This window comes from Urocampus carinirostris, chromosome 3, assembly GCF_059441175.1.
Source record: "Urocampus carinirostris isolate Australia breed hairy pipefish chromosome 3, RoL_Ucar_1.0, whole genome shotgun sequence".
Classification (NCBI taxonomy): domain Eukaryota; kingdom Metazoa; phylum Chordata; class Actinopteri; order Syngnathiformes; family Syngnathidae; genus Urocampus; species Urocampus carinirostris.
The window spans coordinates 16,497,298-16,513,069 of record NC_142351.1 but is presented as its reverse complement, the minus strand read 5'-3'; the positions used below and the strand labels follow the sequence as shown (position 1 = coordinate 16,513,069).

The window sequence follows — 15,772 nt, the reverse complement described above, 5'->3', positions numbered from 1 at the left end:
AAAATCACATCTTAAACTAACAAGGAGCCAATGCAGGTTAGCTAAAATTGGGGTAATGTGATCAAACTTTCTTTTCTTGGTTGAAAGTCACGCTGCAGCATTTTGTACCAGCTGAAGGCTCTTGATTTTGGACTTTGGGAGACCGGAGAGTAGTTCATAACAGTAGTCGAGACGGGAGGTAACAAAAGCATGAATTATAATCTCCGTATCCGACTGAGAAGTCACAGTTCAGTAAACCCGAGCAATAATGAACATGCACACTAGAGCCAGTCAAGAAAATAGTCGCCAGTAGACCTGGTTTCTTGTGACAATGCACACAACGATCCACCTTGGCACACAGCCTTGTGGACACATTCCCTCCGCAACCCGGCAACAACACAAGCTCTTCTGAATGCTCCGTTACCTTTTTTTTTCTGATTGATAAAGATATGTAAGTGCTAATGTTAGTCCTTTTTCTCCATGCAGACAATGCTGGCAGAGGAAGGGGTAAGCTAAAACATTCCCAACTTGATTTGCGTTCCCTAATGGCCCACTTTGAAATCAGTACTGTCGTCTCTGTGTTTTAGTGTCCTGTCGTGCCAAGCCCATGCACATGTGAGAAGGGAGAACGGGGGCCCAGCGGCCTTGCTGTAAGTATTGACTTTACACATAACATACGACATTATTGCGTCTCACATGGAATAATTCTTTTAATCGAGACAATGCAGACAAATACACATGTGATTCATGTCATTAAAAACAGTTTTGAGAAACTCAATGAAGCAATACAAACATCACAAATATCTTTGTCAACTTTATTGCAAACAATAAGTGTACACACAGGGTATACTCATTTTAGTAGCTGATAACCTAAATATTTAATCTTTCTTCATGGACTAAGCCATTGAACTGAGTGATGGCAGCAGGACTTGACTTGAAAGAAATGAAATTTAGTGTAAAATACTACTGAAGTATGAAAAGGCGGAAGCAGTGCAAAGACAATTGTGGAGGGAGTTTAGCAAAGGACCACCAACACGAGTTACCATCACTTGAATTATAGATTACTCTGAAGCTGATGGAACTACTCAGGACGTATTTAAGAAATGTTCCGAAGGACCATTTTACATCAACAAAGCCCAAAGCGAAATCCAAGAAAATCTTTGCTGCAAGCTAGTCGTGAGGTAAACTGTTCAAAATTACCTGGCTATCACATCATGATGTCGTCAATGGAGAAGTTACATTCCACAATTAGTCCATGCTCTTAATGACAATGATCTGGAACGAAGACTACAGTATTTAGAGCGGTACTTGGAACACTTTCCCCCCGAGGATTGTGGAGTGATGAGGCCACATTCAAATGAAATTGTTTGATTAACAGATAATTGCACTGTTTTAATTTACCAGAAATCCAAAGCATTTTGAACTTCGAGTAGCATTTTAGATTAAATTCCCTTTCTTCAAAGTCAAGTCTGGTTGCCATCACATGGTTCAGTGTGTTCAGTCTATAAAGAAAGAAGAAATAATTTAGTTTCAGCTGCTAAAATGTGTACACATTTTTGAGACGCCCTTTACATCAGTCAAATGTTCTTCTGGCCATTCACATCTGAGTAAGTGTTACACATTCTCTGTGTTTTTGTTTTATCTCGTCTTTCTCTGTCAGCCAAAGTGATTATGTGAGATTTGTCCTCAAAGAGTCGTGAGCTTGGTATAGAGTAATTATTCTTTGAAAGCTATCCATCCATCCATTATCTGCACCGCTTACCCTCAGTAGGGTCGTGGGGGGTGCTGGAGCCCACCCCAGCTATCTTCGGGCTGTGGGCAGGGGACACCCTGAACTGGTTGCCAGCCAGTCGCAGGGCACACAGGGACAGACAACTCTCTCGCTCGCTCTCACCTAGGGACAATTTAAACCGGCCAATTAACCTGACATGCATGTTTTTGGAATGTGGGAGGAAACCGGAGTGCCCGGAGGAAACCCACGCAAGCACCAGGAGAACATGCAAACACCACACAGGAGGTTCGATCTTATGACCTCAGAACTGTGCCGCACACACGCTAACCACTGCGCCGCCATGCTGCCCCTTTGAAAGGTAGTTTGAAAAAAAAAAATGTGTCACAGTAGCCAGTCTGCAATGCGGAAAGGTGGTTAATCAGAAGACTTGAGCCCATATCACCTATATCAGCACAAAAATACAGTACTTGATGGTCACATTAAAGGGATGCTTTGTAATATTCTACCGCTACATGTCGCTGTGTTGTGTAGAGCAACTAAAAAGGAGTTCTCCAAAGCATAATGAATATTACAAGTTACTCTAAGTGACCAAACCACACCATTTGCCCAGACTTTCGCAAGGTTTTTAGTTTTTGGAGGTACCCTTACAGCAAGAGGGCGGACAATCATGTCACATCTTTCTAAGTGACCCTCATGGTATGTAAAATAAATATCTAATTCTCGACCTAGGAGTATTTTAAAAAAAGATTGCTTATTGTTCAAATCAATATTGTTTTTATTTATGATTTTTCACCACTAGGAAGTGCTAAATAGTACACAATGTCCCTTAAAGCCTCAAATCTTAACTTATCCATATTGTTTCAGCTGAATTCTGATTTGATTGATCGGATTAAAAATTAGTTATCAACGAATTTAAAATAAGCCTTTTGCAACTACACGACATTGACCCACTTAAAGCTTTCACAGTTGAAAATGATATACATTTCTCTTCCTCGTAATTCTTTTGAACCCCCTAATCAGTTGTTTAACATTGATTACTGTGTTTTATTTTCTTTTTCGGGCAGGGCAAAAGGGGTCGTCCTGGGGAGGATGGAATCCAAGGACCAAAGGGACACAAGGTGCTGCCTGTGCATTAATGTTCTGTGATCAGTCCAGAGTCTTAATGTAATTCAAAACATTTTTAAAGGGTGAAGCTGGGGCTAGTGGACTTCCAGGATTTGAAGGAGCTGAGGTAAACTTGTATTCTGGGTTTATTTCGTTACTTTTAAAGAAGCTTGCAATATAAGAAAACCTAATGTAAAACAAAGGACCAGACGTTGGTTTTGATCCGTGCTGTTTCGTTTACACAGGGCAGACCAGGCCAAAAAGGCGAGCAGGTACTGTACAAACAAAAATGATGAAATGTTTTTTGTGTGTTTTTATGAGGAAGCCAAAAAGTGTTTTTTGTTCCTTTTTTTTGTTTCTCAACCAAGATCTGCTGCTTGGCATTAATTGGTTGCACATCTAAATAAAATGTTTATTTGATATCCACACGTTTTGTTTGATTGTCTTTCAGGGGGAGAGAGGAGAATGTGGCACTCCTGGAATTAAGGGGGACAGAGTATGTTGTTCCTTGATTGCATCATTTACCATTCATATTGCAAATGTTCAGAATATTGGAGTAGCTCCCAAATCCTCTCTGGCTATGTAACAATGCAATTTTTTAACTTGAGTTTTGACCAATACTTGTAACTATGTGTCATTTTACAGGGTCCTGAAGGGTCTGTTGGCCCGAGAGGAAATCGTGGACTTCAGGTGAAATAAAATGAACCATCTATCCATCCATCCATCCATCCATCCATCCATCCATCCATCCATCCATCCATCCATCCATCCATCCATCCATCCGTCCATCCATCCATCCATCCATCCATATTCTGCGCCGCTTATCCTCAGGAGGGTCGTGGTGGTGCTGGAGGCCATTGCAGCTATCTTTGGGCAGTGGGCAGGGGACACCCTCAACTGGTTGCCAACCAGTCGCAGGGCACACAGAGACATAGAGCCATTCACTCGCTCAGTCACGCCAGATTTTTATTATTTTGTTTTATTTACGCCATAAACGTTTTTTTTTTAGTTAATAGTAAACTAAGTCACAATTTTCGCGAAGTTAAACTGATCACTATTCACACGTGTCCTGTTTTTAACTCTCATGTGTGATTGTGAATTTTTTTCTCTTATAGGGTTTGCCTGGTCCTCCTGGCGATATCGGACCTGAAGGGGTGACCGGCAAAAAAGTACGTCATTTATAGATTATCAGTATTTCCTGGCACAGTTTGAGGTTTGTTTAATATTGTACTCATGATAAAAGTATCTGAATGCAATCGCTGGGAAGCATTAGATCAGAACTGCAAACATTGAGAGTTTTGCAATTCAATTAGTTTCGATTTTTTTGAGCGAATATTGGAGTATAACAAATGATGTTTGTCAAAATCCAACAGTTTCTCTCCTTGTTTATTCCCTAAGAAATCACATTCTGCCACACTTAATACAGTATCTCACTTTTATTTCCAAGAGAAGTGATCAAAGCTTGTCTTGAGTTGCCAAACCACATGCATAAATTCAACCGCTATTAATTGTTGTTTTAAAATCGCTTATTTCCTTACCCTCCGGTAGAGTTTCTAAAAGGTTATTGGAGCCAAAGCCCAAAAAACAGAAAGAATAAAACAAACAGAGTAGTGTTGTTTAAAAATAGCGCAGCGCCGTGATCACGTAATCAGTTTCCCAAAGGCAGCCAGGGTGCTCTTGAACAAGGCACCAACCTCAATCCATTGTTGCTAGTATGTTTAGCTGTTTGTGAGCTCTTAAAGACAAAAGAAACTAAATATGAATAAAATTACTAAATTTTGTGCAGGCTTGGGGAGTAACGGAATACATGGAACGGCAAAAATGATGTTGGCAAGCTGTTTGGATTTATTTTCATTTTGTTTCTGTCGCATTTTATGTTATTTTTGCCGGAGATCAAAGAGATCAAAGAGATCAAAGAGATCAAAGCCAGGAGAGAAAGCTTACCACGTGTTGTGAGTCATAATTTTGTTCAATTTAATTTATTTTGTCTTTTATTAGCATATTTGGTATTGGGGTAATCCAAAAGTAATTGAAAGTAATCCAGTTAAAGTAACCCTACCCAACCCTGTTAAGGAAGAGTTGACTTGGGAATTTAGTCCACCTCAGCTTGGTGCACACGCCAAGGTGGTAAAAATGGTTTACTTTTTGAAATGAAAGAAATTTGCCGTTTAAGTATCCAACGTAAAATCCTATGATTGATGAAGTTATATGTGTAACACGCTTTTACAAAATGTGTATGAAAGTCCTCTGAAGTCTTAAATCTGCTGTTATCTTGTCATACTATTTGTCGGTTCTCTTCTTTCTAAGCCCCCAGCAGTGTTTTTGTAGCTGCCAATTGCGGTACAAGCCTGCACTCTAAATCCCTTCACTGTTGACTTCTTATCTATTTCGGAGGGATGCCTTTATTGATTGTCTGTCTGTCATCACTAATCACCAGGATTGATCATGCACCATGTCAACTAATGTTGAGGTTTGAGCATTGTTCCAACTTGTCTGAAAGGGGAAAAAACTCAGTGTCATTTGCAAACATCCGTGCACTTATATCACATTTATGTACCTGCTTGTGTATTCAGTGGAAAGTGGATGGGTATTTTTACAAATTGAGGTCCATGTCACAACCACAAGCATTGGTGGTATAGTGGTGAGCATAGCTGCCTTCCAAGCAGTTGACCCGGGTTCGATTCCCGGCCAACGCAGTTCAATCTTCTCTTTATTGTGAATTTCCCTGCGGGGATGAATAAAGTATCTATCTATCAAATGTCAACCTTCCTGAAATTGAAAATGCAAAACAAGGATGGGGAATGTTGATAGCCCTGGTTTAAAAATGTCCAAGTGATTACACAAAATACAATACTATTTTTTTTTTGGATGTGTTTCTATCTAAAGGGGGAACGAGGACTTCCTGGTGGACCCGGAATTCAAGGGGAAACAGGAATGGGGCTCCCTGGATCAAAGGTTAATATTTCCATTCAGTCCATTAGAATAGCGTGTGTCATTGCTATCCACATGGATATAAGCAAAGGGGTAATTAAAACGTGTTAAACATGTAAAATTCATTTACTCAATACAATGACAGACAAGGGGTCCCCAATCGGATGGTCTGTTGTAAAATCCCACACCAGGTCTGTTGTAAAATCCCACACCAGGAATGAGGCATAGTGATTTCCAAGTGATGTTAGAGAGGTAAAATTGTGTACCTCTGCTGTTATTTTCATCAGTATTGTTATGAATCTGGAACAATGAGCATATTCACACGAACATTGTTAATTATTATATTAAATGGATTTGAGAAAAAAACTGTAATTCTGATAAATAGCAATTAGTTGCCGTCTAATTCGCACGTTGCAAAATGTGCTCAATAAACTTTGGCAAGTTTTGGAGGTGTGAAAGCAAATTTAGGGCCAATTGCAGCTGACTTAGGAACAGTTGGAGCTGACCTAGGGCCATTTGGATATCCCCTGGACTGACTAACACCCGTCCTCTGTCGCATTATGTTGAATCTGACCGTACTCTCACACACATAACCTGACGATGGTATGGAGTCTTCATTGAGCTTAACATGAATGTTTTGAGTTATGAGAATGAGTGCCTAGCAAGAACATGAAAATGTGAATTCTACACAGAAAGGCAAAAGAGTTGAACAGAAATGAAATAATATTATTTGTTTGTTTGTGCTGAACTTTACCAGGGCAATGTTGGTCTCCAGGGGCCACCAGGCCCAATAGGTCCAGTGGGCCATGGTGAACCTGGACCACCGGTAAGTACACAAAATTATCCCAAATAGCGTAAATAAGCCACTCTGCCCAGAAGGTCATGTTTTTAGTATATTAATTTTAGGTCACTTTCTTTTTTTTTCAAACCAAATAATATTTGGTATCAGAAACACTGTTTTGTGTGTGGACCTGGGTGATATTTCTACAATCTAAAATTTCAGTGCTTGGCTACCCAAGATTTCGCGTATTTCAATTGTCAACTATCACAGTTCACGGGTTCACAGACCCATTAACTATCTTGGTTTTTTGGGCATCACTTCCCATGTTGTATCTTGGGCAAGTGCAGCCCACCCCTCTCCAGGCTGTTTTTTGTGTTGTTTTTTTTTTGTAGCATTTAAAGATTTTACTATCATGACAAGTATGATGCACTTACATCACATTACATCAGGTTAGTACATCGCAACCTTATGAGTTTTTTTTTTACATTTAAATGTTGTATACTTCCCGATATATTAGATGAGAATTGGTAAAGTCTGAATGTCAGCACCTTATTTTAAGAAACTGTCAGATAACATAAGATACGTATGAAGCAGTACCAATACAAGGAATCGTACCTGTGCTAATTCCAGCCTTTTTTTTAGTGTATTGGTACTTGCTTCTAGTTGCCACTTAATGATTAGTAACCTGAAATTACAGTAATGGTAAATTACAATTAAATAAATACTATATAGGCAGCACGGCGGCGGTGGTTAGCGGGTGTGCGGCACAGAGAGGTCATGAGATCAAACCTCCTGTGTGGAGTTTGCATGTTCTCCCCGTGCTTGCGTGGGTTTCCTCCAGGCAATCCGCTTTCCTCCCATATTCCAAAAACATGCATGTCAGGTTAATTGGACGGTCCAAATTGTCCCTAGGTGTGAATGAGCGAGCGAATTGTCTGTCCCTGTGTGCCCTGCAATTGGCTGGCAACCAGTTCAGGGTGCCCCCTATCCACTGCCCGAAGATAGCTGTGATGGGCTCCACCACCTCCGCGACCCTACTGAGGATAAACGACGCAGATAATGGATGGATGGATAAATGCTATATTAAAGGAACATATATATAAGGAGAGGGTATTCTTCATTCACTAATTCTACCAGTATGCGGCATGGACGAAATAGTATTGGTATAAGTCTGAAATAAAGAGATTATTTTGGAGGAAGTGTGCTATTCCTAACACTACCTTAACTTGAAAATTAAGCAAGAAAAAGCCACCACTTGTGTTTATTGTTTTTTTTTTTTTTTTTCAGGGGCCTCAAGGGACACAGGGAATCCAAGGAGAAAGGGGTCCTTTGGGAGAAGGCCTCCCTGGCCCAAAGGTATGTAAACACATCTGAACTTTACAGAATGACTGAAGTTATGTCATGCATGCATTATCAACTCATCTCCATCCAATGTCTAATGCCAAGACCCAGATTCCAAGGTGCTATGACAGAAGGTTCTAATTTACATTGTGTTGTAAAATGAGATCAGCCTGGCATTGGCATAGCATATGATCCCTTCTTGATTGTACTAATCGGATTGCATGGGCAAGCAGCGGTATGACCTGAAAAGATGTCACCACTGGCGTCAGACATCTTAAGTCCGTGTGATGTTATGCATGAATCAGCTGGTGCTGAATACTGCTTGTAGTGGAAACTGTATTTGTCACATGGAGTAATATAGCATATGAGTATAAAATAGTACCATATTTTCTCACAAACATTCACTATCATTTAAAGATAAATTAGACAATCAAACTTTAATAAAAATTAGACCCTTGTAAAAGTACCAACAGTGATGTTCTGCGCCTCAGCAAAGACCCATAAGGCTATTGAGGTTCTAACTGCGTATTTACGGATAGTTTTCACACTAAAACAGGGGTCGGGACCCTTTTTACCAAAGAGCCATAAAAGCAAAAAATAAATAAATAAATAAATAAATAAATAAATACAATTTGAAGAGCCACAAAAATTCACAAAATCTGTTCTCCAGATGAAAGCTAATTGTTCAGCCAATTTTATTTCACTGTATGACGTTTGATGATAAAATCTATGAAATAAAGATAATGTCAGAGCCTGTGTCCTATTTCAACTAATATACCATTACAAATTTGTTTACCTCCCGCAGTTACTTAAAATCATTGAGACTCCTATTGACCGTCTTTTTTGTCATAAAAAACAGTTTCAAAACAAGGTGCGAACAGAGTTATTTTTTAAAAACGTCACAAAATACTGCAAACGAGTAGGATACGGATGTATTTACCTTCAGTGATGTGACTTGTCAGTTGCAAGCTTGGGAATTGAATAGTCTTTTTTCTTCTTCCATTCCATTTTTTAAATGTGAATCTCCGACATCTTTGAAATCCACAAACATTCGTCTTTAAAGTCCTCAAGCGCATTGTTTATCATTCTTTTTTTTTTTAGAACTTCTGCAAACTACACTTGGAAAAATATCAGGGCTAAGAGACACAGAAAATATTCTAATGACATTTCTACTTAACAGCATTAAAGGTAGAGACGTGCTACAGCCACTAATCATAGAAACACGATCTTGCACTCCCGGCCTAAATGAGTTAAAATAGAGAATTTTTCTTCCGAGGCAAATGTAGTTATGAAAGAAGCCATACCCTCAGATACCTGCAGAGGGCGCTCACTAAGATAAAGAGAGAGGAGTGTGTAGAAATCTGCCCACCTCTCCCGCTTACCAAATCAAACTGCTCTGATAATCCGCCCGCCTGATAATCGATCCACCTTTACTCTGTGCTCTATATTCTGCTATATAATTTGGGCCTCGCAAAACTAAAATTGGAACGGTTCTGAAATCAGTGTCGTCATTTTTCTCAAGCCAGGTGTACTAATGAAAGGAGCCATACCTGGCTCGTGAGACGTATGTTCCCGACCACTACACTAAAGTAATCTTTGCATGACTTTTGCAAAGTAACTCCAAAGGGAAGAACCTTTTCATCCCATACATCCGTACCTCAAGTGGCATGATAATATTGGAATTATATCACAATCAATAAAATCAATTTATATGATACCACGTCTTTGAATCTTACTCTCTATTTATGCTTTCGTGTTCTCTACATTAGTTCAATTGCCATGGAGAACTATAACTTCTTTGTCCCTGCTCATAGGGCGAGCGAGGCTTGGGCGGGCCACGGGGACCCAGAGGACCTCCAGGGATTGGAATTCAAGGAGACAAGGTACATTAAATAACAGAGAAGGCCATAAATAAGATGTCTGGTTGCATAGGTTTCCTAATGGTATGAAGATAAAGTCAAGACATTCGGGATTTGGCACCCACTCTTGAATGCATTTTCTAGGAAGTTGTTTATTGAGAACCTATAGGACTGAGCAGGTGATGAATGGAGCTGAAAAATGGGGGAGATTCATTGTGATTAGTGTGGGAAAATTGAGTTTTACCAATTGTGTGTAGCTGTGTTACGATACGTTTTAAAGACCTAAGTGGATAAAATGTTAGAAACCTGTATACATCCTTCTGGTGATATAGAATAATTTATTTGAAGACATCTTTGTAATCATCCTGTTGCGAATGACAAATACGGTCTTGAATCTGATACCTTGGCAATACGTGAGGAAAACTAGATAATGTAGGCCACAGGTGTGAATCCAGCCCGCAAGACAACACTCAAAGAAGCGCAAGAGAAAAACAAGCTATTTTGCATTTTCAACTTTGCAATCACTACCTCAAACAAGTTAAGCTCATATTTTGGGGGTTTACTGTTGTTGTGTCCCCCAGTTGAACAATATAGAATATATAAACCCAAGTCACATTTGTCATTCTTGATCTATTTTCTGAAAGGGGGATTTTGGCCCTCCTGGTCCTGCTGGTCTTATTGGCCTACCCGGCATGGGGATCCAGGGTGAGAAGGCAAGCAAAAAAAAAAAAATTCCCTTCTTTAAGTCTTTTTCATTTGATAATATCATATTTTATTATGCGGTTTTGTTACATTTGCATGATTCCATCACAGGGCATTGAAGGCCCGAGAGGGCCACCGGGGCCACGAGGTCCACAAGGAGAAGGTCTACCTGGACCCAAGGTTTGCTCAACAAACCTCAAAATACTGACCTTTGATATCATATGACATATTTTAGGATCTGTACTCATCACATGTTCATGTCTGAATTAGGGAGACCAGGGGTTCCCAGGTGAAGTTGGCGCTCCGGGAGAGAGAGGAATCGGAGAACATGGAGATAAAGTGTGTTTCAATTCAAATTTTAGTGTTGATTCCATTGTGTCCAACTGTTTATGACCAGTAAAATGAAAATGTCCCTAGGGTGAGCAAGGATCCCCAGGAATATCAGGTTTACCAGGCTTGCCAGGGGAGGATGGAGCAACTGGCCAGAAGGTATTATTCTTCATTTTATAAAAACTCTAATATTATCAAGATACTTGTGGACCTTACTCTTGATTTAACTTGCATGCAGTAAAAGTGCTATGTGATTTTAGGGGGAGCCAGGACCTTCAGGCCTGAGAGGGGCAGAAGGTGCACCTGGGACAGGAACTCAAGGTGAAAAGGTAAAAAAAAGTGTGTCCTTTTTTTGACAAGGAATAAATGACTAAGTATTAAATATAATTTATTTTTTGACCGTTAAAAGGGTGACCAAGGTCAGAGAGGAGTAAGAGGCTTGACTGGGCCACCTGGCATTAGTGGCCCACAAGGACCCAAGGTCAGGATTTTATTTCCTGCTGGGAACGTTTCAATTTTGTGAATGACAAGAAGGATATCAAGCAAGAAAAATGTACCCTCTATCTTCATTATTCCTATTAGGGTGAACCAGGGACACAAGGCAGGGTGGGCTTACCAGGTCCGACGGGTCGCTTTGTAATGGGACCCAAGGTAGGTTGTGTTCCCCAAGCTAGTACGTGGAATTGGCCTCAATTGACATTAAATGTATCTTGTGCTTTAGGGTGATGTTGGCCCAACTGGCCCTTCTGGTCCTATAGGGGAAACCGGCTATGGACTTCCTGGTCCAAAGGTGAAGCCTTACTTGCGAGACAAAAACACAACATGAGGAAATTACCACACTTAATGTTGATTGAATTTTAAGGCTAAAATTTTGGTGTGTTTCTGTTTGTCACAGTGTATCTACCACTTAAATTATTGCACTTGTATTGTATTAATGTGAATTAGGGTGACCATGGAGACCCCGGCCCTGCTGGTCCATTTGGCCCAAAAGGAGAAGGCTATCCAGGCCCCATGGTAATCTACACATTGACCTAACTACCATAAATTCCGGACTATATTTTAAACACTGAGGCTCTGAATACAGAGTGGCTTATTCTTTTTTTATTGGTGGCAGCACCGAGGAAACCGGTGACCTGTTTCTTCCCACAACACATGCACTCTAAATAAAATCTCAGCAGTGACGTCTGGAATCATATTAGTCCAACATTAATTATATAATACATTTACCGAAATGGGAGGTTTGACAGTGCCCTGTTGAATATTTACAACACACTCACAATATTTGAGCTTTTTCACCCACAAATCAAGTTCATAGATCTGAAATGAACAGCAGTGGACGCTATCTATCAAAAAACACTTCTCTTTTTGTATCATCGGCCTCAATGTCTGGTTGCTGAATTTCCTTTAATCATCGAGGCTTACACAATATGGTAAGGTACCAATCAACACAATAAGACAACTTCCACATATGTGTTGCAATCTGGCACTTTGCCTTGGCACTGTCAAGAAATATAGGGCTCATATTTTACGTGACACAGCCCTTGTTTTTACGTTTGGCGCCCAAATAAAAAATTGCTCGCGTTTGTGATCACGATCTGTAATCGCCACATGATCCGAAAACACGTAACTAAACAACTCAGGGCAGAACTGAAAAACTGAAAGCAGCGTCAGGTGTGTGGGGACAACGTGCTGTTGCGAATTTGCAGCATTTGAGCATGAAGCTTTTAATTAGGTACGCTCTTTAGTCCTGAATTGACGGTAGTCCATTCCTGCCTTTCGTCTTCCCCCTTGGTCATTGAATCCTTTAGCCTAGGTATTTCAAAGGGAATCCCAAAAGGGCAGCAGATGTGCGTGTTTTAGACGTTTCCCTTTAGACCACAGGTGTCAAACAGGCGGCCCGCGGGCCAGATCAGGCCCGCTAAGGGATTGAATCCGGCCCGCGAGACTACACTCAGAGAAGCGCAAGAGAAAAACAAGCTGCAGGTTGAAATATGTCAACTTGATGTTGCCAAAGCCAAGTGCCTCTCACAAAGACACTGTACTTGCATCTCTCTCTCTCTCTCTCTCTCTCTCTCTCTCCCACCCATTTTCTCCCACTCTGTCTCAGTCTCTTTCATTCTCTGTGTCTCTCTTTTTCCCTTCCTTTGTTGCTCTTTGTCTCTTTCTCTCTCTGTGTCTTTTAACCTCTTTTGCTCTAACTTCCTTTTTCCTTTTCTCTCTTTTCTCTTTCTCTCTTCATACCCTTTGTGCTTTCTTTCTTCTTTTCCCTCCTTGTGTCTTTCTATTTCTCTTTGGATTTCTTTCTTCCTCTCCCTTTCTTTTCCCCCTCTCTCGCGACTTTTTATCTTTTGTTTATCACGCTCTCTCCCTCTTTCTTTTTTTCTTTCTTTGTCCCGCCCTCTCTCCTTTTCCCTCCCTCTTTCTCTTATTTCTTTATCTCTTTTTCTTTCTCTTTAATCTACTAGTCCGGCCCCCAACAGAATATTTGTTCTATCATGTGGCCCCCGAGTTAAAATGAGTTTGACACCCCTGCTTTAGACTCACCCGATTCCATAGCGAGTTGCGAAGAAATTTAATTAACAATATTGTTGATTCAATAAACCTGTGTTTAGGAAATCCAGTCCGCCATAAATTTTTGAGTATGTCAAAACAAGAAGCAAGTCACTAGGTCATTTCTAGCAAAAACGAATGTTCTCTCCTCCCGCTAGAAGACAATATTGAGTCTGTGTAGCGAGGTGAGTTGCTTCAGGTGTAAAACTGCATTCACTCAACAGTTAAAATAAACCAGTTAACACATTCAATGCATAAATGTGTTTGTGATCAGAAAAAAATCCTTTGTCATCTGTGAACATGTAGGCTGAATGATAGAATGATAGCGCATAATATTTAAAAAACAAAGCAAAACATTTAGGTTGTATTTTCTTTTATTGATCCAGCCCGCCACAGAACCGAAAGCCTGGATCTGGCTCCAGAGCAAAATTGAGTTTGACACTGCTGCTATAAAACTTGCAGAGATCTGGCCTTTAATGACTGCACTTTAGTCCAACACTCATGAATTGTCATGAGTTATGAGATATTATCCAGAATATGGGTCAGTGGAATACACAGATGAGATATATGTATTATTTCATATTCACAAACATGGCGTCTATTGTTTAGGGCCCCCCTGGTCTTCCCGGGTTTCCAGGAGAAATCGGACCCGATGGGATAGGTTTTCCTGGTCCCAAGGTGAGTGCAACTTTATCATTAAAATAAAAACACACTTTTACAATGTAAACACATATATTTAGAGCAGTATTTCTGAAATGAAGGTAAATAAATGCACCCAAGGGGAGTACAGGAGAATTAAAAACAAAATTGCATTAATGAAAAAGTAATGTAAAATAAGTTATAACATTTTGTAATAATCCGAAAAAAAGGTAATATTAATTACACATGAAATGTGTAAAATTTAACTTTTTAGTTCCATTGTTAGTTTTATCAGTAGGCTCTTCCATCAAGTTGTCCTAAAAACTTGTCTCCCATAACCATTTTACACATTTATGTGCATGCTACTTAGAACAGCATTCTTTATTAAGTTTTCAATTTTGTGGCGTTTTTTTCCAATTAAATAATGGATTTATTATATTTTTTATTTATTTTTTAATTTACAAATAGTTAAAAATCAGGCTATAGCACCGCAGGCTTTTTATCAGCGCTAAATAGTAAGTTGGTTAGTTATTGTTAATATGTAACAACATGTAACGATTCTCAATTGCTTAAACTTTCCAGTTTGTTAATTGTCGTTGCAAGACATATGTACATTTTCCGTCACATTTCCTTTTGAATGAATGGAATACAGTATTTACATTAAAAAAAGTAAAGAAAATGAAAAAAAAAATTAAAAATACCAAAAATATGGAGATTCGTCTTTTAGAAATAGCAGCGTCGAAATTCAAATATGCAAGAAATCAAAACATATTTCATAAAAGACGAATATTTAATTTTAATAACATATTGATAATATTATATAAAACGAAATATAGGATGAAATACAGTTCAAGAATGTTTTATTTACAAATTTGATTTAGTTTGAGTCAAAATTCATTTTTCTCAGTACAGAAATTGGACAAGTTTTTTTTATTTTTTTGGGTGCGTAATCCTGATCTCGATTTGAACGCAATCAAACAATTATAGAGAAAAAGAGAAAAAAAAGAAAACCACATTATTTGGAAATATCGCCGCTTCACTGTGGTGCCACAAAAATTGTGGCGTCAGAAGTTGTGAAAATTGTAAATATATGTTTCTCTTTTCTTAAAAAAGCTATGTTCAGTTCATGTCACCAATATAATTGTGTTTTTACAGAGTTCATAATTAGCTTTTGGATTTCATTTTTAGGGGGATATTGGTTTGCGAGGGCTGCCTGGTTTACCTGGACCCCCTGGTGAGGGTCAGCCAGGACCTCAGGTAAATTTACACATTCAAAGCAATCTTTTGCCCAAAGATTTGGATCATTAACTCATAACCTCGTCTCACTGATTAACACCTATTAGTCAATTTCTGGCTGTAGTTAAAGAGCGAAGGTTATGCATCTTATGATTTGCTGCAAAAAAAAAAAACCTGACAGATGGAACAAATATGCCTTCATATAAACCATCCAGAATTTGTCCAGGTTATAAACCCGTATTTTTACGAACAAAATACAATGCGTCCTGAAGTGGATGAATGTAGTACTTTATAGTTAAAATAAAATCAATGTGACTCTTTGCTTTTCTATTGATTGATGCCAAAGTACCAGCAGTTAATTGCCACAAATTTTGATTCAAAATAAAGATAGTAGGTTCATTGCATGATTATCTTTGTCATCCATGCCAAGGAGAACGCTAAATACACAGATACGTGTTACCAGAGGGTGTCACGATTTGTCAATTGCCCTCACCTGCGCTCACTCTTTCAGCCCCAGCTGCCACTCGTTCCCTAATTAGCCCTACTCCTATTTAAACACGTCATTCTCGTTCACTCCTGGTCAGTCTG

At 39.3% G+C, this 15,772-nt stretch overlaps 1 protein-coding gene and 1 non-coding gene across 2 annotated transcripts in view; both read left to right on the top strand.

The window, feature by feature from the left end:
• The window catches only part of LOC148368940 (uncharacterized), a 44,675-nt gene that overhangs the window by 17,738 nt on the left and 11,165 nt on the right, over positions 1 to 15,772 (top strand). The window contains exons 4-26 of the mRNA XM_088329809.1: positions 466 to 486; positions 567 to 629; positions 2,776 to 2,829; positions 2,898 to 2,942; positions 3,061 to 3,087; positions 3,267 to 3,311; positions 3,461 to 3,505; positions 3,931 to 3,984; positions 5,702 to 5,770; positions 6,504 to 6,572; positions 7,815 to 7,883; positions 9,683 to 9,751; positions 10,372 to 10,440; positions 10,541 to 10,609; positions 10,700 to 10,768; positions 10,847 to 10,918; positions 11,020 to 11,088; positions 11,169 to 11,240; positions 11,342 to 11,410; positions 11,481 to 11,549; positions 11,705 to 11,773; positions 13,919 to 13,987; positions 15,137 to 15,205. Of these exons, the coding sequence (XP_088185935.1) occupies positions 466 to 486; positions 567 to 629; positions 2,776 to 2,829; positions 2,898 to 2,942; positions 3,061 to 3,087; positions 3,267 to 3,311; positions 3,461 to 3,505; positions 3,931 to 3,984; positions 5,702 to 5,770; positions 6,504 to 6,572; positions 7,815 to 7,883; positions 9,683 to 9,751; positions 10,372 to 10,440; positions 10,541 to 10,609; positions 10,700 to 10,768; positions 10,847 to 10,918; positions 11,020 to 11,088; positions 11,169 to 11,240; positions 11,342 to 11,410; positions 11,481 to 11,549; positions 11,705 to 11,773; positions 13,919 to 13,987; positions 15,137 to 15,205 (1,395 nt within the window). The remainder of the gene's footprint in view (positions 1 to 465; positions 487 to 566; positions 630 to 2,775; positions 2,830 to 2,897; positions 2,943 to 3,060; positions 3,088 to 3,266; positions 3,312 to 3,460; positions 3,506 to 3,930; positions 3,985 to 5,701; positions 5,771 to 6,503; positions 6,573 to 7,814; positions 7,884 to 9,682; positions 9,752 to 10,371; positions 10,441 to 10,540; positions 10,610 to 10,699; positions 10,769 to 10,846; positions 10,919 to 11,019; positions 11,089 to 11,168; positions 11,241 to 11,341; positions 11,411 to 11,480; positions 11,550 to 11,704; positions 11,774 to 13,918; positions 13,988 to 15,136; positions 15,206 to 15,772) is intronic.
• trnag-ucc (transfer RNA glycine (anticodon UCC)) lies at positions 5,440 to 5,511 on the top strand. Its single transcript has one exon. It is a non-coding gene; the product is annotated as a tRNA-Gly (tRNA).